At 39.1% G+C, this 25744-nt stretch overlaps 1 protein-coding gene across 3 annotated transcripts in view; it reads right to left on the reverse strand.

Moving 5' to 3' along the window:
* BRINP3 (BMP/retinoic acid inducible neural specific 3) overlaps positions 1–25744 on the reverse strand; it is a 178722-nt gene that overhangs the window by 66803 nt on the left and 86175 nt on the right. For all 3 annotated transcript variants that reach the window (XM_079314199.1, XM_079314201.1, XM_079314200.1), the window contains 2 exons: positions 12673–12863; positions 3740–3930 (listed from right to left, as the gene is read on the reverse strand). In XM_079314199.1, coding sequence (XP_079170325.1) covers positions 3740–3930; positions 12673–12863 — 382 coding nt within the window. The remainder of the gene's footprint in view (positions 1–3739; positions 3931–12672; positions 12864–25744) is intronic.

Here is a 25744-nt window from a genome sequence, read left to right on the forward strand (position 1 = left end):
CTATGTCACCAAACCTATACAACAGGGAAACCTCAATTTTTTTATAAGGATCAATAATTCCTGCCTCTTAATTTTGTGTATTGTTACAATTAAATTTACATTTATATTTCATTTCTTCAGTTACATCAATAAAACCCTGCTATCACAGGGCTTTCCAAAACAATGTTTCTAACTGTGAATTTATATTTTAAATCTGTTACTGGGCAATTTTTTTCCCAGTCTCTTCAAGGTTTCACAGCTGTACAAACTTAAATTCTATCCACAAGCTGAATGGATAAAGTGAGGGCAAGGAGGTTTTGAGATGTGAATTTCAAAAGCTTCCCAAAAAGTGTCTGTTTATACAAAACTGTGCAAATTGTTGAGATTTAGAATTTGCCAGAAATCTGACAAAAGCTCAAGGCTTTTTAGTATTTCAGCATTTCTACTTTTGATTATGGCAATTACTTGAATTCATAGAAAAACACATGCAAATAGGAGGTATAAAGGGAAAAAAATTGAACCAAGCAAGTTTTTTCAGACAAAACAAAAAAAACAGAAAAATTAAAATCTGTATTTCAGTCTGAGGTTTGAGTGAAAAATTATTTTGCATTACACTTAAGTTTTCCCACTAGCAGCCCACCATGAGCCATTTATAGGTTAATTATAGATAATCAGATATAGTTACCACCACAATAGAGCCCTGTTCTTTGTAATCTAAACTTCTCAGATAAAACAAAAGGCTTAAATCTCCCATAGCAAAGAAAAAAGTGGTTTGGGGAAAGTAAAAAGCAAATTGCACAATAAAATTAACAGGAATTACAGGGCATGTTCACAGGGATGTTTATTCTTTCTCACTCAGATGGACTAACTGGGCTGTAAATAGCTGTAAATAGCTGGTAGAAAATTCAATTTATGCATCTGTTCTTTTGTTGCCTCCTGTTCCTTTGCTGCACTGTGGCTGTCCCAGAACTGTTTGGACTCTACAATAACACCTCTGCTGTACTCATTGGCCCAGCTCCACAAAAGTAGGTGGATTCTGGGATGGAAGACAATATTCTCCAAGAGACAGCTATGGAACAGCCTCACTTCATTAATGACAATGCTATAACATAACTGTGTTTATAATTTTGCAAAATGCAGTGAGACTACTCAGTAATATTTAATTTACTGTTACCAAGGTGGTTTTTCTGTGTTTGGACTCATTGCAGAAGTTTGTTAGGGACCATGCTGGAATTACAGCTTGCTGCTAACTGGAATTGTGGTCATCAGAGAGGAGCACACTGCTGTCTCCCAGGACTGAGGCTCAGGAAGCAGAGTGAAATCCAGATGCACTGTGCACAGCCCTCTTCCATCCACCCACAATCACAAAAGTCTCTAATGAGCTGGTGGGAGTGAGGTCACACCACCTGGGCAACCTCAACAGGGCCATTCTGCCAGTGGGCAGTGACAGGACATGGGAAAAAAATGATGCCTTTATTTGTATTCTTCTGCCTTTATTTGTATTCTGCTGATTCTGCTCCCACAGCCAGGCAGGGTTTTATTAGACAGGAGCAGAGCACACCCCATCATCCTAATAGGTTGTTAATAAGGAGAGCCAGCAGCCCTCTGTGCAGCTGAGGAGAGGTTTTCATACAAAAACTCCTCCAAAATGAGCGTGCCAAGGAAGTGATGTAGGACATGTCATATTTCAAACACAACAGGCTGTATGTTCATGTAAATGTTATGCAAATGAGACAGAGCCCTCAGGCACCTGGTGAGATTCCAGTGAGGCCCTGGAAGCTCCAAACTGTACAAGAGCCTCAGCACTCACAGTAAAATGCATGTGCAAAAATCACATTGAAAGAATGTATGTGTCAGGGGCTTTGAAATATATTAAATATTGATACAAGCTATGGGGTCTTCCCATGGGATTCTTTGATTTCCAGTCAGCACATGTTGCCACAGGATGATGTTGCCTCTTTCAATGTGGAATAAGCAGTGGATTGTCTGTGTGATTAATGCAAAACCTCCATCAGCAAAAGCATCAATGCTACTTTTAAGGGCAATTATGTAATGAGTAGTAGGAGAAACAAAAACAATTACAAGAAAAGACACAGAATTAATGTAGCTATTTGTTTAGAAGACATATCACGTGTGGATAAAAATTATCCTTTTTCTCAGAGAAAATCTGCATTTTTTTTTCATAGAAATAGAGAAAAAAAGAGGTGTGAAAGTGATGTAGTCTAACCTGAAGAGGGATGTTTATACTGATTTGTGAGGGGTGGGGGGGGGGGAAAGGAACACATTGGCTTTGTTTGTGGAAGGTTATGTGGTTTTGGAGGGAAGAAATATTTTTTGTAATCTCGCTTCTCAAATAACATTTTGGAGGTGTCCCAGCCATCAAGATAGCTGCTTCTGAGCACTACAATCAGAAATTATGTTGATGTGCAAGCAGCTGTGCTATTTTTTCCTAACCCCTGCTGCAGTTTCAGACTGCTCATTGTCACAGGAAATGTGACAAACAATAAGTCAAACAGCAAAGCAAATTATTCCTGCTCATTTCGAAGCCCCAAACTCCAGGAACCTGAGTGGCAGATTCCATTTGTGCACCAGAGTGCTCTGATTTAACTGCAAATGCCAGGGCTTTTGATTTGTGTTTTAAGGTTTCTCTGTTCCATATTATATTTTTGTTTGGTTGGTTTATTCAGATATGCATTCCCAACACAGTAATTAGGTTCTTCCTAGTAAGAGCATGAGTTATACGAAGCATTTTTGATATTCTCCGCTTTCTCTTCCTAAAATACAAACAACTCTTGCCCAGGGTAAAGGAATTAAAGTTTATTTTCAAAAGACTGTTGCCTGGGTGAGGCTCTTAACATGTACAGCCTGGGAGTGGCACATGAGGATCCAATCAGCATCAAAGGCAAATGGATCAGTACCCATAGGAAACCAAATATTGAGAATTGTGTAATTTGAGACCAATGAACATTGAATCAATTAATTTGTCCTCTTCAGGAGGACAATTGTTTGCTTTTTGTTCTACCTGGGGCACTGATCTTGGCCAAATATCCTCCAGTGCTAGGAGTGACCTGCATCAGTCAGCACAGAGGGTGCTTTGGCTGACAAACTGTGCTAAAACTAGTTTGTAGCAGAAAATTATACATCTCCGTAAAACTGTAGAGCCAAACTGTTTCCAAAGGTCATTGGAAAAAAAAAAAAAATTAGGCACAGGAGTACAATAACTAAATTTTGAAGAAGAAGAAGGAAGAAGGAGAAAGAAGAAAGAAGGAAGAAGGACAAAGGAAGAAAGAAGAAAGAAGAAAGAAGAAAGAAGAAAGAAGAAAGAAGAAAGAAGAAAGAAGAAAGAAGAAAGAAGAAAGAAGAAAGAAGAAAGAAGAAAGAAGAAAGAAGAAAGAAGAAAGAAGAAAGAAGAAAGAAGAAAGAAGAAAGAAGAAAGAAGAAAGAAGGAGGAACGAAGAACGAAGAAAGAAGAAGAAAGAGAATATAAACCTGTCTGTAAATTAATTGACTGATCACACATATGGGTTGTCCCAATGATCAAGCACTTCTATAAACACTTCTGTACCAACCAAATTATGTATCATTCATCACTACTCTCTCTAGTACACCTTCAGACCCTCTTCCACGCTACCATCTTCCTTATAAACGCAACACTTCGACTGGGGTAAAAGAGAGAACAAACCTGCTTATTCTGCAAACAATTACTAACCAAATCACAGTTCCCTTGAGGAGCTGGGACCTGTCCTGTCTCTGTGCCTACCTTGATGGCAGTGGAGGCGATCTGGATGTGGTGCAGCCGGCGCAGGGTGCTGTCCCTGTCGATGAAGTAGGAGGCTGCCAGCTGGTGCAGGGTCTCCAGTGTCACTGCAGAGCTGTTGGCGCTGGGGTCGCTCCCTTCTGACCTCTTGCTCAGCTTCCTTTTGTCCACAAAAATTGTGAGTGACTCCTCTCCTGGGCAGGGAGACAGAAGGCAGGCATCAGCAGTGTGCAATAGAACAGAGAAATTTCTGTAGACATTCAGCATGAAGCACGTACAAAATATATTTATTTACAAGGTCGCTTCATACATTCGTTCTGTAGTGCTCTGTGTTAGCACAAAAGAAAATGAAACCAGTGTAATCCTTGAGATGGTTGTTCCTTCTCTCATAACACTTATCACAGCTGATTTTAGAAGAAAGACACCTTGTTATGAACAACCATGTTTCTAATCAATTCAGCAGTGCCTGAAATCTGATAGAATTGTTGCCTTGCACCAAATTTCTGTAACTGAAAAATATGGGGGTTTCAGAAAGTTGCTGTTTTTCCAAAAGAAAATAGAAGCGCAGGACACTCGTGTTGTGGATTTCTCACTTCCTGTCTTTTTATGGAGAGGTGGATAAACACTGTTGAATTCAGAAATTTTAATTTCTTTAAAACTATTGGAAACCAAAAATCTGACTTGCTTAACTGAGTGAGCTCTTAGGAACATTTCCATAACACGCCTACTGATACTGTCAAATTTTTCATGTTTATCAGCTAGTTAATGGATATATTTTCCTGTGTTTCAGACTAAGCAAGAATTAATTCATTTAGTAAAGTGTTTAGGAAAAAAGCAAATTGGAAAAGTAATTTTTGGACCCATTATTCTCTTCTGTGCAATTTATGTCCAAAATAAATTGGACAGAAGATAATCTCCTCACTCTCTGGGCGTGTGTTTGGTAACCTGCATTCTTCAGCATTTAGCTAAACAATTGATTAATAATGTCATTATACCTGGATTTTAGGTGCTGAACAACTCCACTGAGTGCCTTTTCCTAGCTCCTGGAAAGGAAGTTACCCTGCTAAGGTCTGACTTGCCACTTGTGCTACTTTCACTGCTCACCCATCTGCTGCAGTGGCACTGTGCCTGTGCAGAGAGGGTGGGATGCCAGCTTCAGATGGGTTTATGTGCCAAAAAGTAATAGCTGTAGGATAAAACTCCAGGATGAAAACATGACATCATCTTTAAAGGGAGCTAATCTTGGTGGCAAGCAGTGCTAAGTGAGGAACATGTGCCTCGGTAAGGAGATCACATTTTGACTTGCAAAATTTGTCTTTGGTCAACAAAAGCACACTCCTTGTTCCCCAATGTACATTGTTTCCCAGTCTCTCAGAAATTCAGAGGACAGTGAAGCCCTTCAGATCTTACACAGGCAAAAATGGCATTATACAGGAGTTTTTTTATCTAATTAGGCCTGCAGGGTTTGTCCAGAATATTCCTTTTGCCCTGGAAGGAACAGGTGGCTGCTCCAGCTGGAGCTTACCTCAGTTTCCACCACTACATTTATGCTTCTCCTCCTACAGTCTCCTAATGGGTCATTATTTTGTACATGAAATCATCAATGCAGGGATTAATTGCCTGAAGCTCCAGAGAACCAGGAATTAACACAGCCTCCTTAAGTACCAGGATTTCCCCACCCAATTATTTAATCTTTCTGCTTTAATATGTAGACAAAGGTTCACAACTGCCTTGAGGAGGGAACTGGGACAGCACAGCAAACTTTAATGACCTGTCTCTTGAGAGAAATCTGCCATCAGAACCTGCTCTGGGTTTCAGCTTAGCTGGCATTTCACTGTGCCCATGCAATAAAACCTGACTTATCACAACCTGCCATGTGACTGCAGCCAGGAGGAAAGATGCTTCTGGGATAAAAACCAAGGGAGTGAGATTTGAGCCAGGGACCATGGGCTTTGTGCAGCTGTTTGTAGGGGGGCAAAAACATGGCTTAGAATAGATATTAGGAATAAATTCTTCTCTGTGAGGATGGTGAGACTCTGGCACAGGGTGCTCAGAGAAGCTGTGGTGGCCCCTGGATCCCTGGAAGTGTCCAAGCCAGGTTGGATGGGGCTTGGAGCAACCTACCCCAAGGATGCCTTCCAGCCCAGACCATTCCATGGCTCTGTGGTATCAGAGAAGACAACATCAGAGTGTGAATATTGTGCCAGCAGCCAGTTCAGGCTGCACAGATTAGGTGCAAAATTCTACTAGGAGCTTTCTGTCCTTGTTTTCCCCTTTTCCAGAGGTCTGAGCTAGTTTATTTAAATTAAAGTGGTTTTGCAAGGTCTACCAACTTTCCATTGAAAATATAATGAATTGTAAGGGCAAAGTAAACAAGGACTTCAAGTTGCAGAAAATCTTTGGAAAAGAGTTTTAAAAAGATACCTTTTTTTTTTTTTTTTTTTAAGTCTTTTGTTTTTCATTATCACAGAATCAAGGATTCTGGTTGGGTTGGAAGGGATTTTTAAAGATCATCCAGTTCTATCCATGCCATGGGCAGGGACTCCTTCATACTGTCCCAGGTTGCTCCAAGCCCCATCCAACCTGACCTTGGACACTTCCAGGGACCAGGGGCAGCCACAGCTTCTCTGGGCACCCTGTGTCAGGGCCTCACCATCCTCAGGGAGTTGAAGGTGATGTTGAGATATTCCTAACATTTAATCTATGTGTCTTCTCTTTTAATTCAAAACCCTTCTCTCTTAACCTATCACTATCTGGCCATGTAAAAAAAATCACTCTTTCTCTTTTTTATGAGCCCTCTTAAGACCTGGAATGTCACAGTAAGTTCCCCCTGAAGCTTTCTCTTCTCCAGGCTGAACAACCCCAGCTCTCCCAGCCTGTTTGCTTAGGAAATCCTCTTCAGCCCACAGAGCACCCACTGCACCTTGTTCTTATGCAAATACTTTTGATTGATCTGTATTAGTCATTAGTAGAGATGGTGGAGCATCCTTATACTGCAACAGAATTCTGCTAAGTTTTATTATTAAAACAGTTTGTTGAGTTTTGTTCACATTAAAAAAAAATCTCAGCCATTTTCCCACTCCCTGCTCTCCAGGAGCAGAAAGAACTGCAATAAAAATTCCCATTTTGAAAACAAACAAACCTTGAAAAGGGACAGGGTTGTGTGTTGTGATGCTTTACTTTGATCAGAATATCTCAGGAAAAGAATGTTTGGAATATGTCAGAGCTATCACATCATCCTATTTGTCCTGTCCTGCTTGACCCTATGCTTCCCATGGCAGTTGCTGGTGGGAGTGTTGTGGCAGGGAGCATCCCCTGGCACCCCCAGCCCTGCAGGCTCTGTCCCCATGCCCTGACAGATATGTTTGGGTTTTCACTCTTTGTGACCAGAGTGAAATGAGTTTGAATATTTTCATGGCATCTCAGAGGTCCTGGCTCATCATGGGCATTCCCAGGCATTGTGCAACCAGCAGGTGCCATCAGGGGCAGCTCAAAAATATTTGCTGCCCTAAAGACTTTTCACAGAGTTTTTCATCTGTCAGAGTTGATTGAGCTCTTGCTGGAAAAAGTGGATTTCCCTATACACCAGTGCTTAGGCACCCATGTCCCTGAAGAACTGTGAAAGGGCTCCCTTCACCATCCAGAACTCCAGGGTTTGGGAAATAACACTGCCAACCCTGATTTTGGGAAGACAATATGAGTTTTAAGTCCATTTGGAGAAAATTAAACCCACGCCAAAAGAGACTCTTTTGTCACATTGAAAACGTGGATGAATCTTGTTTTTCACTGGTGACTATCTGCCACTGTAAAACAGGCTAAGAAGACATCCAAGCATCAGCTGAAAACAAATGTGATTTAGAAAACTGTTCAAGATTATGAGTTTTAAGAACTGAAAAGGAGTAATGACAGTGAACACTTACAAAACATGATTATTCAGCATCAAATCCTCCCAGCTGTGCTTTTCACAGGCTCTGAAAGGAGCATTTAGTCTCCTTCCCCAACTCAAGAGACAGCAAACTTCACTTTCTCAGGTTAAAAGGAAATAGCATGGAAACACTAAGTTATGCTCACACAACAATGCCACATAGCCCAATGGGTTGTTCAAGAAGCTCTCAGCCATTACAGGGATGTTTTATTTCCATGTGGGGGCTGTCACTGACAGATAGTCACTGCAGGGGCAGGGGACTGATTTTCATGCTCTTCACTGACCTTGCCACAGTGTCCAGTACTGACCCTACCAGCCCTGGAATATGCAAGCTTATAATTTAATTTCAAAATTTAATTCTTGCTAGGTTTATAACAACATATTGTCCATTATATATATTACAAATTCAACTAGCTCCCAACCACACATGCTCAAAAAAAAAAAAAAGTATATAGAAATTTACTCAAATATGCAACCTGTCTCTGCCCATTTAGATGTAAGACTCCTAAATAACAGCTGGTAAGTGGCATTCAGAAATTAGAAATAAATTTTGTGTTTGTCATAAGAACATATTCAGGGATTATTTAAATTTAAAATGCAAATCTCCATCAACATGGTGGAATTGGCATAATGCTGTAACAACTGTAACTAAATATAACCAGCTATTGAAGGAGTAAATATATTTTGTTATACATAACAATACATATTCATATGATTTAAACACTTTGTGCTACTTTCTGCCTCGGCTGTTGAGAGCTTGTTTGCCTGTACCAAATCTTTGGAATAATAAAGGGATTATAGGCCTTGATGTTTCATATTTTTGTCTGTAGACTGGGAAGTGGTAGGAAAAGGCAGTGATACAAGGAGTTCCCATCACTTCAGAAAGAGAGGAAACAGGAATAAAAGGACAACACCCCAAGGTAGCTACAGCTACATAACCTACAGATGCCTGCTTAGAGCTCTCTCTGCATTCACATAAATGTATGAATATATTCCACAGGACTGAGGGTCTTTGGCCTAAGAACTCCTCAAAGGTTTCTGATTAAATAAAATACCCCAGCCACCACCTAAATAACTACACCTAAATAAAGACACCAGTTTCTACTAGCTAGTGGAAAATCCATTCCTGTCTGTAGCAAAAATGGCAAGTCTGGATCATCAAAGGTACCATTAGGGTTTTAACAGGTCATTTTCCCAAACTTAAGCAGATGCTGATGGAAATGCACAGGCTCCAAAACTATATAAATTAACGTCAGGACAGATGTGGTATCATTTCCATGGTTCAAGTGAATAACAGTGCATGTTAATTCCATACACACCATCTGTTTAAGGATTTAAATTTTTTCTTCATTAAGCAGAAGGGAGAGGAAAGAAAGTTAATGTGTTTTGTACTTTTCTCCCTCCCTTAACTTCCATGATCTTAGATGCTGGGGAATTTACATACCTGGAGAGGGGGTGTGACTGGTGTTTGCATGTCTGATGCAAAATTTTCAAGTTTCTTTCCCACATCAGTCATTTGAGACTGTCCTCTCCTTCCCTTATTTGCCAACAGTTTGCATCTTACCTTGAGAGAGTGTTATGGAAAGCAAAGGTCATATCAGCAGTTAGTGTAAGTGCTAATAAATCCTTCAGAATTCATTGAGATTCACTGTTTTACACCACCTGGCAACTTCCCCCATCTCTGCAGGCAGAATAATACACAGCTCCAGGGGAATATTAATGTGGGGCAGAAAAGCTGGCACTCCTGGAAAAGGAAAGGTGTGACATCACACTTGCAGGGCTGTAACCAGTGGAGAGAGGCTGGGATGGACAGGTTGCCCACACCTGTTAACACTGTTTTAAAGACAAAACTACCTCTTTTTCTTCTGATTCACAAAGCCTTCAACAACATCAAGGGCTGTTTCCTGACCCAGAGAGCTGAACAGATTGATGGTCTTGAGCAAAGATGGGTGACAATAGCAGGAAAAATGAATGGACCTGGAACATTTCAGGTGACCACTTAGTTGACTAACGAGGTTCTCCTTCCATGAGAAGCTTTGGTATTCTCCTCCAAATTGGTTTATTCAGAGCCCTCACCTGTGTCCAGGTGCAAGGAGGACTTTCTTGCACAGCCAGCTGCCTTCCTCTTGCAAAGCCCCCAAATCAGCCTCACTTCACCCCAACGCCTGTAAAAAGAGCCTATCATCTCATTGTGGTGTGCTAATTATCCTCATCACAACTCCATTGCTGTGCTAAATGGCCTTTTCCCAAGGAACAGCGTTAAAGGAATGTCTTTAACACTGGAGGGATTCGGTTTTTTCCTCCCACACTCATCCCATTGCAGTACCCCAGGCTTCCCAACACTCTCAGCTCACATCTGTTTTTTGCAACCCATTAAACTGTAGTTCCAGCAAACTGAACCATCATTGCATGTTATTGTAGGCAAGCAAAAGAGAAAAGCATAAATGCAAAACCAAAGGAGGGAAAGTAATACTGCACAGAGGGTCCTTCATGCAGCTTGGAGCTGCTTGTTATGGACTTTGGGCTTAGGTCACAAGGAGATAAAATTTCCATAAGAAATAAAAGCAGTGAAAATGTCACTTTCCACATTATCTTGTGGCAGCAAGAAATACAGAAGTTTTTTCCCTTAATTCTCATTTCTGAATGCCCTTGAGCAGTGTATTTCTGTGTCTGTGAATAAAGACTAGGGAATGTTTCACAAACAACTATGTGCAAAAGTTCCCTTTATGCTCAAAAAGGGATCTTTATGGAAACCAAATGGTCACAGAGGCACACAAATCTTATCACAGCATCGTTCTTTTGCCAAGTTTTCCTTTCTGTCCATGAATACAGATGATTGGGGATTCATTAAATCAAACTACTGTGCACAATCAGTTTGGTCTTCTGCTTTTAACAAGCTGCATAAGTGACAAGCTTTCACAATAAAACAACTTGTAATTAAAGGCAAAGTACTAATACATTATCAAAATAATTTAAAAATCTAATTACATTTTAATCAAATGTGGACAAGCATCTGTGGGAATCCCAATTCAATCCAGCCCAAAAAATGAGAACTAACACATCCAGGAAAGTATGGGTTTATTAGTTACCTCATGAAAGCTTTCTTAGAAATTACTAATTCCCTGTAATTATTGTAATTGAATTGTAATTGAACCAATTTCTCAACGTATTCAGCACCCATCCAGTGATAATGGAAGGCAGCAGGTATGCCCCTCAAATCATGCCTAAAAACTGAGACTAGGGACCTAAATCAAACTCCAAGTTAATAGGAAAACTCCCTTTGACTTTATTAACCAGTGGCAGAGCCCAGAAATCAACAGTGCCTCCCTCTGAGTGAAAATTTGAGCAAGCTTGTGGCAGCTACTGCATTTTAGAGCCTTTCTGGGGTGAGAAAAGAGAACCCTACCTCAGCTTCCCTGCAGCAAATCCTGAGGCTTTGGGGAGAATATTGAGTATCTAAGCTAGAATTTTCAAATGTCCTCAAAGGAAATACCATTAAGCTTTAGTTCCACTGAGGTCCAGACCTCCTGGAAGTTGTCAGCTCCATGGCTTTTTGGTGATCAGTGTGATACTGCTGCTTTGAATGTAAAGATCAGCTGTGGTCATGTTAGACTGTTGGATCCAATTTCACCTTGACAATGAATTTCAACACAGCTGAGGAGCTATTTACATTAATGATAATTAGCAGATAGGTAGCAATACTGAAAAATAATATTTACCACTGGATAATCCTTGCAGTAGGACACATGCTGCAGCCAAAGCTTTAATTCTCATGCTTCTATTTTAAGAAACATTTTCTTTCTCTTCAGCATTTAGTTTTCTTATTCAAATGTGCCATGTGTTCTAGCCTCAAGAAATCAGTCATTTATAAAACGTGTATATTTGCATGCAAAAATAAAGTAATTTTTAAAATTCAGGGATTTTTGTTACACATTGCTGGTCAGCACACGTAAATTTTTCTTCACATTCTAATGGTAATGCTGCAGAGGTACTAGCTCCCAAAATAATGGTAGAAATTAGCTCTTTATTTTTTAAAATAACTACAAGAAGACAGAAATTCCTCTTGTTTCTAAGAAGCCTCTGTGAGCCATTTGGATTGTTACAGATCTCAGCTATCAGCCAAGAGAGACTAGGAGGGCTCTCATTTCCTTTACAAATGGCTAGGATTCAGTTATGAAATGTATTAAAGAGAACCATTCTTCAGGTGAATAAAGGATTTCAACAAGCCTGTCCTGCTGGAAGGACACTCAATCACCAGAATTATCTTTAATATTATCACCCACGATGGGATAAAGCTGCATTTCTAAAATGTCAGTTCATTGTGTAATGCCTAGATGGGTAATCACAGGTACTAATTATCTTTCATTCAGAACAATTTATGCTCTCCTTTGAACATTAGGCTTCTTCACTGGATTTCTTCAATCCATCAGGTGACTGGATCCCAATTATCCGTGGGGCTACCCTTTCCAGATTAGTCTGTGGGGACTGAAAGATGCAGATTCCATTAAGTAAATGGGAATGACATGGCAAACCCTTATCACCCCCTTTTGAAAATGCAGTCCCACTAGTTAAATGAAGACTAATTCTTAAAAGGGCAGAGTGACAATATAGGAATTTTCCAGCGGACAAAGTAGTTTAAAAGTCTCATAAATCAGAAGATTCGTTGGAAATACTTGATACTGGTTTTCTGGCTCCCTTTCTGCAGGACTGCCATGGACCCAGATACTTCTGTAAGCTGTTATGTAAATAAAAAAGGACCACTTACAGAAAAAAAATGTCACTTCCTTAATGACTTCAGTGCAGAGAAAGACCCCCAAAAGACTAGGGACAGTACTGCAGGAGCTCAGGTAAAGCACCTCAACCTTAGCAACTGGATAAATTCTCTTTTTGTGCACAAAATCCTGTGCACAGCAGGAATCACAAGACACCTTGGAGGAGGAACAGTTGTGACCAGCACTTCCAGTCTACTCACACCCAGCTCATTCCCAATATTCCCAAGGATTAACCCTACCTCCCAGGGTAGCTGAGAGCAGGAAATGTGTCCCATATTTCTTGATCAGGTTCTCTGTGATCTGTTGGAGGGTCGGGCGCCGTCCCAGCAGCCTGATGTTACGGAAGAACTCGGGGGCGAGTGGCAGTGGGGAGCCAAGGAAATTTCTTCTTTCCACAGCGAGATTGTTTACTTTCCAGCGGCCAAACTCTCTGCAAAACAAAGCAGTTCCCAATTCAGAAACGTGTCATTCAGACAAATGTCCTTCATTTGCAAACGACTCTGCTCTGCTGAGTAGCTGGGGGCGACTCGCTGGGAATTACATCGGACCTTGACAGTGGTGCTCTGTCATGTGTTATAGACAGGACTAGTAACGAGGGTTATTTATTACAACTGGAGGAAGTACTCCATAATAAAATAATTGTTGGGAAAGAGCTAAATAAAAGCTAAGCCACTTAGGTTGCTGCTGCTCATGTGGGTTCTGTGTGGTCTCTGATGCTCTAAAACAATCAGACTTGGAAGAAACTGGAATGAAAGCAATGATTTCCCCAAATGTGGACCAGATGCAGCAAGTGTTTTTGTTAGAACTAGGTAAATTTTAAAATCATAACAAGAAGGAGTCCGTGTTCTTGTCTTTGATGTTAAGTCACTTAGGTACAGAACTGGATAAACTGGATAACTTGAAGAAACACCGTTACACCTCATTTTACTTACTATGATAATTCCAGTTTTCTATATTTTGGCTTCCATTTTGAGAAAATGCACAGACAGAAAGACTGATTCCTAAAAGGTGATGATCAATTGTAATTCAATTGTAAGAGGGATATAAGTGAATTCAAAGACTTGCCCCCTTCCCCTCTCCAAAATAAATCAATGACAGCAAGGAAAACAAACAAGCTCATCACACAGCAACAAACACATCTTTTATCAATTTACTTGCCAATTAAGATACCAGAGAGAGTTATTAGTGAGAAGGACTCATTGTCCTCAAATCTAGACAAGACAGGCAGCCTTGGCAGTAAGTTACCTTTTCCCAGATACAGCAATAGCTCTTTTGGTCACAGACTTTGGGAATTAAGTGCAAGTGACCTGAGGACTGGATAATCACCACTTTGGGGAGTCTTTTGTACAGCCACATCAATTAGGATTCCTCTTAGACAAGATTGTAGGAAAGCAAAGAGTTTAGGGAGCTTGCATATCCTGCTGGAGGTCCCAGGTAAACAGAGAGAAATGCTCACATACAAAAGTAACACAGAACCAGAAATCAAAGATTTAGGGAAAAAAATTTGAAAAAAAAAAAATGCGGGATGTCAGAAACAAAGAGTTGCCAGTGGCTGTGTAACATGTACTCAACAGAAGGATTTTTTAATACTTTTAAGTACACACTTATTAGTAGAACACAGATAAATTTTTGTGCATCCCTTCTGCTTTCCAGCATTCTCCACTTCCTCTCCTAGATCCAAACTGCCTTTCCTCTCAGACACATTCTGGCAGATGCCATTTTTTAATCAAAAACAAATGTGAAGAATGACGGTAGGGAAAGATTTCTGTAACTTAACTGAAATTTGATGCAATTTACCAGTCAAGGGCATGAAGTTAAACAGATCCCCATAGTTCATAAAGACTCTACACATCACCAGTGTGCCTAAATTAGTATTTGGGAATTGCTTTCTGATAGGAGATTTTCCAATTTAGTTGTCAGGTTTTGAAGTGTTATCTCACAACTTTCCTTTTCTTTTAGGAAACTGGAAAACCTATAACTTCTATTTTCAGCTTTTATGGAACTACTGTATGTGAGTACAGAGAAATGAAAAAAAATACCCGCAAATATTTTTTGCCTGTAAAGTAGAAAAAATCCTCATTGTGTATATTGATCATATTAATGCAGACACTAAAAAGAGTGAGTTATCCTGCACTTTAAATGGAATTTTTAAGTGAAAAACAAGACAACAAAAAAAAAAGAATCAATTACAAAACAAGCTCCCTGTTTTTGTTGCTTAAATTTTCTGCTTTCTGGTCATATTTTTCATTTGAATACATCAGAAAATATTGGTTAACTGTAGTTCCTGAACAGACCATCAAGAGAGGCTTGCTTTGACACCAAGAAAACATCACAAGTTTTATGTTGTATTTATTTTATGCCTTGAGGAAACCTCTATTCTCACTACCTGAGCTGAGGTTCAAACACAATATTAAGAGAAAATATAAAATTCATTTAAGTGACAGTTTGCTGCCACCTTTGATCTGATTTTCATTGTCAGTATTTAAGGACAGAGAAGACCACCCTAATTTCACCAAATGCCTCTTGCTGTCACACCTTTGGGATTGAGAAGAAACTGTCCCCCAGAAAAACATCTCTACTTAAATTCTGAGGATTTCTCAGAAATCTCCAGCAATCTGTTGTGGTATTTAACTACAGAGATTGCATTCTACTTTCAGTTTGAACATTGCCAATTCCAATTTATGGTTTTTAGAGCTCTTAATTCACACTGGGCAACTGAAAAATGTTCTAAATATTAGATAAATTCTGTGCAAGTAATTACATCTCGTTTGAATCCCCTCTTAACCTTGGGCTGAGCCCATTGCCTTCCTTGATGTCTCTCTGCCAACAGTGGGCTCAGATATTATGTCTTACAGCCCTTCTCCACAAGCAGCAAATCCTTTCTTGGAAGGGTTAAACTGGAAGGCCACATCCATAACAAATTCAGAAGAATTTCCAAATTGAGGTTGCCCTGACCTACCACAAATCCTTTATTTACTGAATCTAAGGACTGGGCTATTCTAGCACTAAAACTTGTTTGACTTAAAAGAATTTGAGTTCCTCCCACAGTTTTTGCTACAGAAGGATTTGTTTTGCTGAATCCTTAGAGATGAAGTAGGCAAATGCTTTTGTAAAAGTTTTGTCATTCTTTTTTTGGCCCAGAACAATCAGTGGGAACATTTATTTATGCAGCCAGTAATCATGCATTGAAATTCACTCTGAGGAATCTGGGGGAGTAGAATACAGAAGATGGAACCCTTTTAAAAAGATGATCATTTTATAATTGTGCCACAGACAGAGCTGAAGCTTTTTGAGATTTTAGAAAACAGCTTTTCTATTTTGCTGAGGTCTTTCTTATATGAAGTATTTTGGAATATGGAGAGATGAAGGCCTAAACTCTCTGGGAGAGACATGCAGAAAGTTAATCTCTGAAGGTAAAATAGGGATGCAGAACACTAAAAGTGTCTGCCTGTCTCCAGAAGCAGGGACACCTGGATCTGGACAAGTGAGAAGTGATGAGCAGTTTTCCAGAGCTGAGGAAATATTTCAGACTTCAGAAGGAACTGGGTTTGTGAGAGTAAAGTGTAGGAGTTGGAATGAAGTTTAGGGTGAGTGGTTATGTTGCATTATTTCTGGCATGGTGAATGAGGAGGTTTACAGAAATGTTTTCTGGGTCACTAGTAGCTCCTAAAATTAGAGCTGATTTCCGTTTTTAGAAACTTCACTCTAAGTAAAATAATATCCTTATCTTCCTCTTTATATGACCCCTAAGTATGTCTGTCTATATACCTATCCATATAATTTCTGTTTTTAATCTTAAATTCACTTTGCAAGCAGTGCTCTTTCCCTCTCTTGTCACCCCTCTCTTTTCCAGTTGGTCTTGTATTCTCTCTAACACAAATTCTCCAGCCCCAAACATTTTGTTTTTTTCCCAATGGGCATTATTCCACTTTGGGAATCAAGCTCCTGCCTATTGCCAAAGGCAGACCACTGGGTCTGATGGAGTTACTAATCTTACTCTGAGCAGAGAAAATGCTGCTTTCCAGAGTCACTGAGTTCCATTCATCAGAAGAACACCTCCCATGGAATAGCATGGCATCAGTGATGGCTGCTGCTCAAGAAAACTGATTTTCCACTGAGAACAAACTGGAGCTATGAGAAGCTTGTTCTTTCTTACTCTTCCTGTTCTGCTCTGTAAGAGCCAAGTGCAGGAGCTTCCAGGGTGTTCTCAAGGAGCAAAGGCAGGTGCTACCCCCTGTGCTACCCATCTATTTTCAGCCTGAACAGTATGGGATTCAATGCATGGAGCTATTTAGTGCTCCAGGCAAAGCCTGCTGTGGAGAAGGATGATGGCTCAGAGTTCCCAGGCTTGCACAAGAGAGAGGAAACCAGTCAGACTGCTTCCCAGGATTAAACCTATAATGGAATCATGTTATTATGATAAGTAGTGCCTGAGACCAAGGGCAGCACTCTCTCCATCTTCCCAGATGTCAGAGCCATGGATTTGCATGTGCTGCCACAAATCTGATCCCTGGCTGGTTGGCTGCCATGGACATGGGGACCCTGGAGCCCAGCAGTGCTGATTCTGACTGGGTGGAGCACCTACCTGTCTCCTACCAGCAGCTCTGCTGGGGATGCTGGGTTAAAAAATGACTGGCCAGAGAGTCACTGTGGGACTAAAAGAAGCACAGTTTAAAATGCAGTTGTCATTTCAACACTATTTCTTTTATTAATGACAGTAAAAGAGATGTTTAATCTCAGGAAACCATTAGTGGTCTGACAGGAAAGACCTGTTAGTAAAATACCATACAAGTTTGGGACAAATTTTTATCTTCAAAAAAGCTTAAATTGCAAATGGATCTGAAAGGAATCCTAGGGCTGTCAATGTCTCTTTTGAGATTCAAGCCATAGCTTTTTTTCCAAATGTGTACATTAATTATACACTTGCTTCTATCATTGTATTCAATTCAATACATTTTGAATCTTATGGCATGGGGAGCTATGGAAAGTTCTCCATAAAACATCTAGATAAAGGAAATTTTTAAAATGCCATTGTACTCTAAAATGGTAGTGTGAGGAGATTTGAAATGGGAATATTACCTCTCCCATTGCAGTGACTGAATCAGCCAATAAAAAGATTTACTGTGAGTTTCATGGATCCTTCCTAACTACCTAAGGTCAACTACACACAAAAGAGAGCCCAGGAAAAAGTAACAATGTTAGGCCTAATTTTAAGTAATTTATTGTGTTTTATAAATCAATATTATTGCTGGCAAACATAAAACCATAAATGTTATTGAATAATATTGTGGCATGATGTGGAGATCACTCTTGGAAAAGGAATTTAATATAATTTCTAATATAGAACTATTCTGTGTTACTTTCTCTGAATGTCTTCTAAATGAGAGACCTTCACTCTTGGATGGTGAGAACATGACTGCTTTGAATGGGCTGGAATGACAGTGGGAGCCTGAATCCAATGTTTTCCCATGTGGCTGCAAGTTCTGCTGTTGGCAGAACAGCTCATTGACAGAATGCATGGTGTTTTTCTTCTCCTATCTTCTTTAAAAACCAGAGGATTTCTGATGCCTGAGGCCATGGCTTGAATGAGGCCAAGATGAGATGAGTAGTTTCGTTTTATATTGAGTTTCTAACTGCTAGCAGTTCCAAAACAGGAAGCACTGAAAATATTTGCTAGGGAAAAGAATTGACTTTTAAAGAGAGGATTCATCCAGATGTGGTCAGATCTAGAATCAGGTAATATCCTAGATTGTGTTATTCACAGACTGTCAGGTGCAAAAACTCTCCTTACCAGCACAGGTCATAGAACTTCCAATGCTTATTGCAGTTAAACAATGGCTAATCTGCTACAGCCTTTACTAAATGCTTCTTATAGCTGATTTTTCTATCTGAAGTTAAAAAAAAAAACAAAAAGGGAATTGTTACATTGTGGCTGAGCAGCCTCCTGAAAATCTCTGCCTTTGTGTAGAAACACAATGATAGAGAAAAACATTGCAATATGAGCAAAGTAAACAGAACAGTCTCCCTTGAGGAGAAGAAGCAGGACCTGATAGTACAGAACACATCTCATTTGTGTCCCTTAACATTTTCAATTATCCACAAGTGGTGATCAGAAAGAAAAAGATTCAAGATATAATAAACTTATTTTAAACATATTTGCCCTCGATGAAATGGAAAGTATTTCTTGATCAACTTTATTTAATTGTCTGACCTTTTGCCAAGGTCAAAACAGAAAGGTTTACTGAACATATGCATTTCTTCCCATGTTATTGCTTTTTACCTTACAGTGAATATGCACTATAAGTAGAATTTCTTTTTATCCTAGTATTTTTTATCCTAGTATTTTTTTTCTTTTCTATACCTTTTTCACCTTATCAGCTTCCAAGCATTTGAAATTCTACTTCTAGAACTAGAATTCATCAGTATCATCTTCACTATCTTCTTGCATTATGCTTATGAAATACATGGAAATGTATTAATGAATTTCAATAAAAAGTACATACATTATACCTGGAATGTACTCAGATATATTCTTTATTATGACTACTGATAGTTGGATTACTGTGTCAGCTACTGTCACATCAATGATTTCAAACTTCTTACCTGTCATGAACATCAAATGGGCACCAAAAGAGGAAGGAATGTGGCTTCCCTTTTGTGCAAGTCTGATTGATATTTAACCTCAGTTACATATGTACTGAAAAATTTCCTGCTCTGGAGAAATCCAAGGGGGAATTTTTTTCTGTATCTTTTCCTGTGGCATGGCTTGCCTTCTACCCATAGTTTGTGATTAACTCCCCAACACCTTTGTCAACATTTATTCAGGAACTCACCATCCACATATTCAGCTGGATCTATATTCATATAAAGGTATTTCACAAAATCAGCAGTTCCTAATGACTAAATCTTATTTACCTCCTGCCCCAGAGGCAGCTCAATCACCAAGCAGCACAGAATAAGGCAGAAACACACCAGGAGCATGTTGCAAATGACACAAGGTATAAAAAGCAAGTACAGAACTGAAATGTGTTTGTATGAACCATCTAAGTGTGAGGAACTTCTGAATTATCTGGTAATATCTCACCAGTTTGCACAGGCTTGTAAGAGAAAAATTAAATTCCAAGGAAATGATTCATGTGATAGTAGTGCCATGGAGCACAGAGAAAAGGGAGAATCCTCAGTAAAACCTATCCTTGCCTTTACTACATCTGAAATGGAAAATGAGTGGGATGCTTGGGAGGTGTTTCTTACAGGCTGGGTAAGCAGGAATAGATTTTGCACCTCTTCTATATTTCTGGGGTTCGTTCATGTTGGCTCTGGCCTGTACTTGTAAGTGCAAATATCTCAGAGCTGAATGCTAGAGGATGGGGCCAGACCCTTCAGAGACAGGAAAGGGGCAGCAGCCACAAACTGAAACACAGAAAATTCCATCCAAATATGAGTAAAACTTCTTTTCTTTCAGGGTGGCAGAGCACTGGACAGGCTGCCCAGAGGGGCTGTGGATTCTCTTTCTCTGGAGACATCCCAAACCTGCCTGGGTGTGATCATATGCAGGTGACCCTGCTTTAGTAGGGCTTGGACTGAATCATCTCCAGAGGTGCCTTCCAACCCCAGCCAGCCTGGGATCCTGTGAAAATGATAATAACAACTTGGCTTTACAGCCTGCAGGTAAGATGGTGACATATCTGGAGTCAAAAATAGTTGTCCATGCAAATAATTACAATAATCTGTTCTCACTGGTTTGTATATTTATTCTTCCCTGCAAAAAGTATTGATTTGTTTGTCATATGTCCTAGAGGGGCTGAAGAACTGTTCCTTCACCCCTTGACAATATCAAGAGAGTTTCCAACACCTTGTACATGCAAGATTCAAAGCATCCTTTTTTACCAGTTCCCATCTGCTCACAGGAATCATTTATTATCTAAACAGGTAACAGGTTTGATAAAATGATGCATTTGTTTAGACTTGCAGAAGACAAATGAAATAAAAACAAATTCTTCCTGACTGGAAGATCCTTGCACATTTTTTCATTTTATTTGGGGCTGTTATGAAACCCAGTGTTGTCTGAAATTCAGTGTGAAGAAAAGTTATGGATTTATACTTTGTAAATGGGGTAAAAGACTCTTTCAGAGAAGACACTATAACAGTATAGCTAAAACAGTAGTTAACCTTTGAAAGGAGAAAACAGTCCTGGAAAAGAGATTTTTGACACAATAAGGAGAAGAGTTATGAGAAAGAGAAGCAAAAAGGTCTGTTTATATTCTTTTTGCCTAATCTTTAGAGCCAACTGCTATGGTCCTGTCCCTGTAGTTAATTCTACAGGAAAAAACTAATGATTCTGGATCTAAAGAAAATGAAACTCAAAAGTATCTGGAATTCTCATCAGGGCTGGACTTTAGGAATTTGGCTACATGTTATACTGCTTCAAAATCAGCATGAAAATCATGTTTTTCCATCTCTTTTTGCCCTGACTTAAAAAAAAAAAAAAAAAAAAAATAAATTGAACCATCTTTCTTGTAGAGATAAGGAATAAATTTGAATCTGTGGAAGTGTTTTAGTGCATAAATCAACACATGAAAATACAGTTTAGGAAGAATGAATCAGCATAAAGATCTGTTGGAGAAAATAAAACAGAGCAGAGGATTCATAGATTCAGTGTTGGTGGATACTCCCAGATGAATCACAGGGGAAACACAAACTGCTAAAATTCTTCATCATTATGTGATACAACTCATAGTCTCAAAGTCTTTGAAATGCCTTTTATTACCACTTTTACAACTTCTGTTTCAGAGCTGCAAATTGATCTGTAGCACTGAGCCCATGATAAATGATTTAAAATTTAAAGGGAGTGTTCTTATTCAACTTCTCATTTGAAAAATGAGGCAAAATCAGGCTATAAATTCTGGCAGTGCAGTGAGCACCCAGAGCAAAACAAAAAAACTTTATGACCTGGATAGTGTGGCAGGGAATTTGAGTGCTTAAAGCCTTTGGAAGTTGTTTGCTTGCTTGTTTCTGGGATGTCACTGATACACAGGATTACTTGTGCTTGGTGCCACAGACACCAAATTTTCCCCTATTCAAAACAAAAGCTGATGTTACCCCTGACTGCCTGAAAGACGGAAAAAGTACCTAAACTGTTGGCTGTAAACAAAATATATATTCTCAAAGAAATACTGATCCAAAGCCTTATTTATGAAGCAGTAAATAAAACCCAGAATTGTTCCTTTTCCAGGAAGAATGTTGTATAAATGTTGTATATTAACCTTCTACAGTGTAGATTATTTGGCTCATTTTCTATTCAATTTATAAGTTTATCCTTCCAAAGTGGAGGCTTTTTTTTTTTTTTTTTTTTTTCAGTTTTGCCAGCAGTGCAATTTACAGCACTGATAGATGACAGTTACTTAACCTGCACTTGAATTTATAAAGGCAGTTGTTTCTACCAACCCTCTGGGATGAGGCTGGCATCACACAAGTGTAAATCTCACAAACACATGCATAAATGCTGTCTTGATATTGTGAAATATAACATCTGCACTCTTATTGTCTGTAGCGGTGCAAATTGTTGAAAGGAGTAGGAGGTAAACCAAAATATTTCCTCAAAATACTTTGGCATTTTATTTGCTTGTTTATGGCTTAGCTCTTGGGGGAATGTGCACATGATCTTCTTTGGATCTAAATGCTTTTCTCCTATGGAAGTGTTGTTTCACTGGTAGCAGGAAAAGCTGCATATAGAATGAAGCTCTACATATTTACTATTGTAAAATATATGTATTGAAAATTAATTACTGTAAAATTTCTGTGCCTCTGGATTCATTTAATTATCACCTCCAGCACTTTTGTAGAAGAGGTCTTAGAGAGAAAAACAAAAGTGACTTTGGAAAATTTCGAGTGGGATATAAACACCAGAGTGAGATACAATAGAATTAGTAATGCACACAATTATCATCTACACTGTAGATTTTTAGTTATAATTCCACAAGTTCTTACACAGAGTGGGAGGGACTGAGACTTTATGTGCCCAGCAGAGGCTGGGACAAGAACTGCAGCCCAGGGACACATTTTACAGCCAAGAGGAGCAATACATGACAAATCCTCCCAAATGTTTGGCCATGGGCAGGGTTACTCTGCCTTTCTCTTCCATTTTTTCACATGGAACATGGCTGTTAACATATTTGGGAGCAGCATAAGATATGCAGGCTGGTTGAAATAAAGAAGAGGCATAATAATTTAACTAAAATTAGCATAAAGATTATTACTTACCTTCTAGGTGTATTTCAGTTTGAGGTTGATTAGCCATTAATTTCAGATTATTAGCCACAGTATAGCAATTGTGCTTTGGACCACATTGTCCTGGCTGCTGTTCTGCCTCAGACTTAGGATAAGGAGGGCCTACATGAACATTGAAGGTTTTTCCTAGGAAGCTTGCTTTGGAAAAAAAAATCAGAATGAAACATGGCTCTACAGATCTAGAAATAAATCCAAGATTAACTGACTTTCCAATCCATATGTCCAACAGATGTGAAGGTGTTTATTCTCCAACTTCTTTGTGTAATCAACAATGCTGAGCAATTACCAGGGATTCAGTTTTGGCCAGAATAAAGTTAACATTTGCTCCTAATGTCTCAGCCAAGATGATTTTTGTTTGGTTGTAACTCGCCCAGCTCTGCAATGCTGCCAGGAAAAAACACCAGTGTACCTCTGCAGTGTGAATTGCTTCCCCTAAATTAAGAGTTAAGAGTTAAATATAGTCAGTATTTTATGGATAGTAAGAATATGTTCCATGAAATGAAAGGTGTGAGAATAAATGAGGTCATTAATATCATACTTATGGGCAATGGCAGTGCACAAGAAAAATCTGCTGACACAAGGTCCTGCCAGCACTTAAAAATTTTGCCCTTTGAGCTGCCAGGTGAATACAGTTCAAGGTGCAACAAAACAGGCATTTTTGCCATCTAATACTTGGCAGTGACCAGTGTGAAGGGACCCCCAACTCCAGTTCCTGGGAGAAATATATATATATATATATATCAACATATTGCAGGAACAAGCTAATCAGCACATTCATAAAGTCTTACTGAAAACAAGGCAGAAACTACATAACACCAGGGGCTGCTCTTCCTGCCTCACATGTGAGCAGTAGGAAAAAGAGACAGGATGGTTGAAAATTTCCTCTCACTGAGATAAATGCTCACTATGTGATCTTGGTGCCTTGAGTTGTACAAGGCTGTTTTACATGGGTGAGAAACCCACAGCCACCAACTGTAGAGATGTTTTCTCTGTTGAGCAACTTCCCTCTCTATTGAACCTAGGATCAGGTGAAATCAGGACAAAGAGCAGAGAAACAGAAATCTCCCTGACATGAGACTCCTTGCTGTACTTTTCTTGTAAGAAGTTCACACACAAAAAAAAAGCCACAGCCCTCCTATCCATCTCTGTCAGGCAGGAAGAATATCTGGATTTTGATATCTCAAATTTAAGGAATATCTCTCCTTTTGATTTTTCTGGCAGGAGCTCAAACACTGTATCATAAGCTTCAAAGAGCTGCTCAGACACACAGAATTCATCACTCTGGTTTCTGCTCATCTTAAACCTGACACTTGTGTGTGGCTGAGGTTTGACTGCCCCTGGCCACAGGGTCACCTCAGAGTGGTGACAATTTATCCTCTCACACAAGGCCCATGGGCATCTATGCCCAGGAGTGGTCTACAGCACTCACCCCACTGAAAACACAGCAGAAAAAGTAGAAAATAAGGTTTCCAGAAGAAATTAAGCACCCTGGGCTTTATCTGATATACTATACTGCTGCCTCTCTGGGAGAAATCCTGAGCTTTTTTTTTTTTTTTTTTTTTTCTTCCCTCAAGGAAATTAAAGCACAAGGAAAATGCAGGGATATCCTGCTCTGAATCTGGATAAAACCAAAAATGTCCTTGGTATGAAGAATTAGGAAGTGGTCTTGGATCCAACAGTTCTGACATAGTCATGAATCCCTGAACTCTTTCAAGAGAAGCTTGACCCAGCAACAGCTGCACAGATAAGAACAAGGGCTTTCTTCACCTCTTTAACCTAAATAAGCACACGAAATTCCCTGCCAAATAGAGGCTATTTAAATGCTAATTGAGACAGCAGGTGATTTCATTTCCTCTCTGATTTTTCCTTGAAACAGAAATAAAAAGAGTTGCAGCAATCCAAGCCTTTTTTGTTATTAAAATGGTTGACTTTGTTATGACTTGCTATACGTGGTATTGCTGCATCTTGTGATAACTAATGAAATTTCTGAAATTGAAGGAAATTACAGGAAAAAATACCCTCTGCATCTTACATCAGTGTTACATTAAAATTAATTTACTGAACCAAAGAAAAATTAAAAGTTGTTGTAAATCAAATACTTTTCACTTGCACAGTAATTTTTAATCTTAATAGTTAATAGTTTAGTTAGTAGTATAGTACACCTTGGCTTATGTGAAAATAACATAAAAATATAAAACATTAACTATACAAATTTTGGGTTTCTAGTGGAATTTTTGTAGCATTCTGCATACACAAATTGCACTTTTACAACTCACATAATGAAAGAAAATTGTTTCATCAAATAATTGAAGACTTTACTGCAATGTGCCACAATCTTCTCCTTTCCCACAGAAATTCTGTAGCCCCAGAAATCATCAGAAGTGGAAAATCTCTGTGCTATGGATTAGCTTGGAGTCCCTCAGCATAGACTTTAATCTATAACTATCCATCTACAGCCCAAATAAATGATGCAGGTTTGTGTATCTCAGCACACAAAGTGTGATTACAGTCACTTGGCTGAAGGTTGTAGACCCAGATTTACCAAGGGTTCATTGTTCATGGCATTATCAAATTAGAAAGGATCCTACAGAGATTATCCTTAACCTGCTCTTTTAAAAATTATTATTATTGAGTAGAATTATAGAAAATATATTCATAGAATAGCCAGACAATATTAAACTGAGGGCCTTGGCAAGTACTTTGGAAGGTTTAGAGAAGCCAGAGGAGCAGCTGAAAACTGACAATATAGCATGTGATAAAAGATAAGGCATTATGCTAAAAAAAGAGAAAATGCTACACAATGTGAGAGTCAGCCTTTTTTCCCAGGCAATTAGTAATAGGACAAGGAAAAACAGCCTCAGGTTATTGGGGAAATCTAGGTTATTAGGAAAAATATTTTCACTAAAGGAAAGATATTGGAACAGGTTGCCCTGTGGAGGAGTCACCATCCCTGAAAGTGTTGAAAAAATGACTGATATTATGCTAAGAGATGTGGTTTACTGGCTATGATGGGATTTGGTCAAA

This window comes from Erithacus rubecula (genome assembly GCF_903797595.1).
Source record: "Erithacus rubecula genome assembly, chromosome: 10".
In the NCBI taxonomy this organism is placed as follows: domain Eukaryota; kingdom Metazoa; phylum Chordata; class Aves; order Passeriformes; family Muscicapidae; genus Erithacus; species Erithacus rubecula.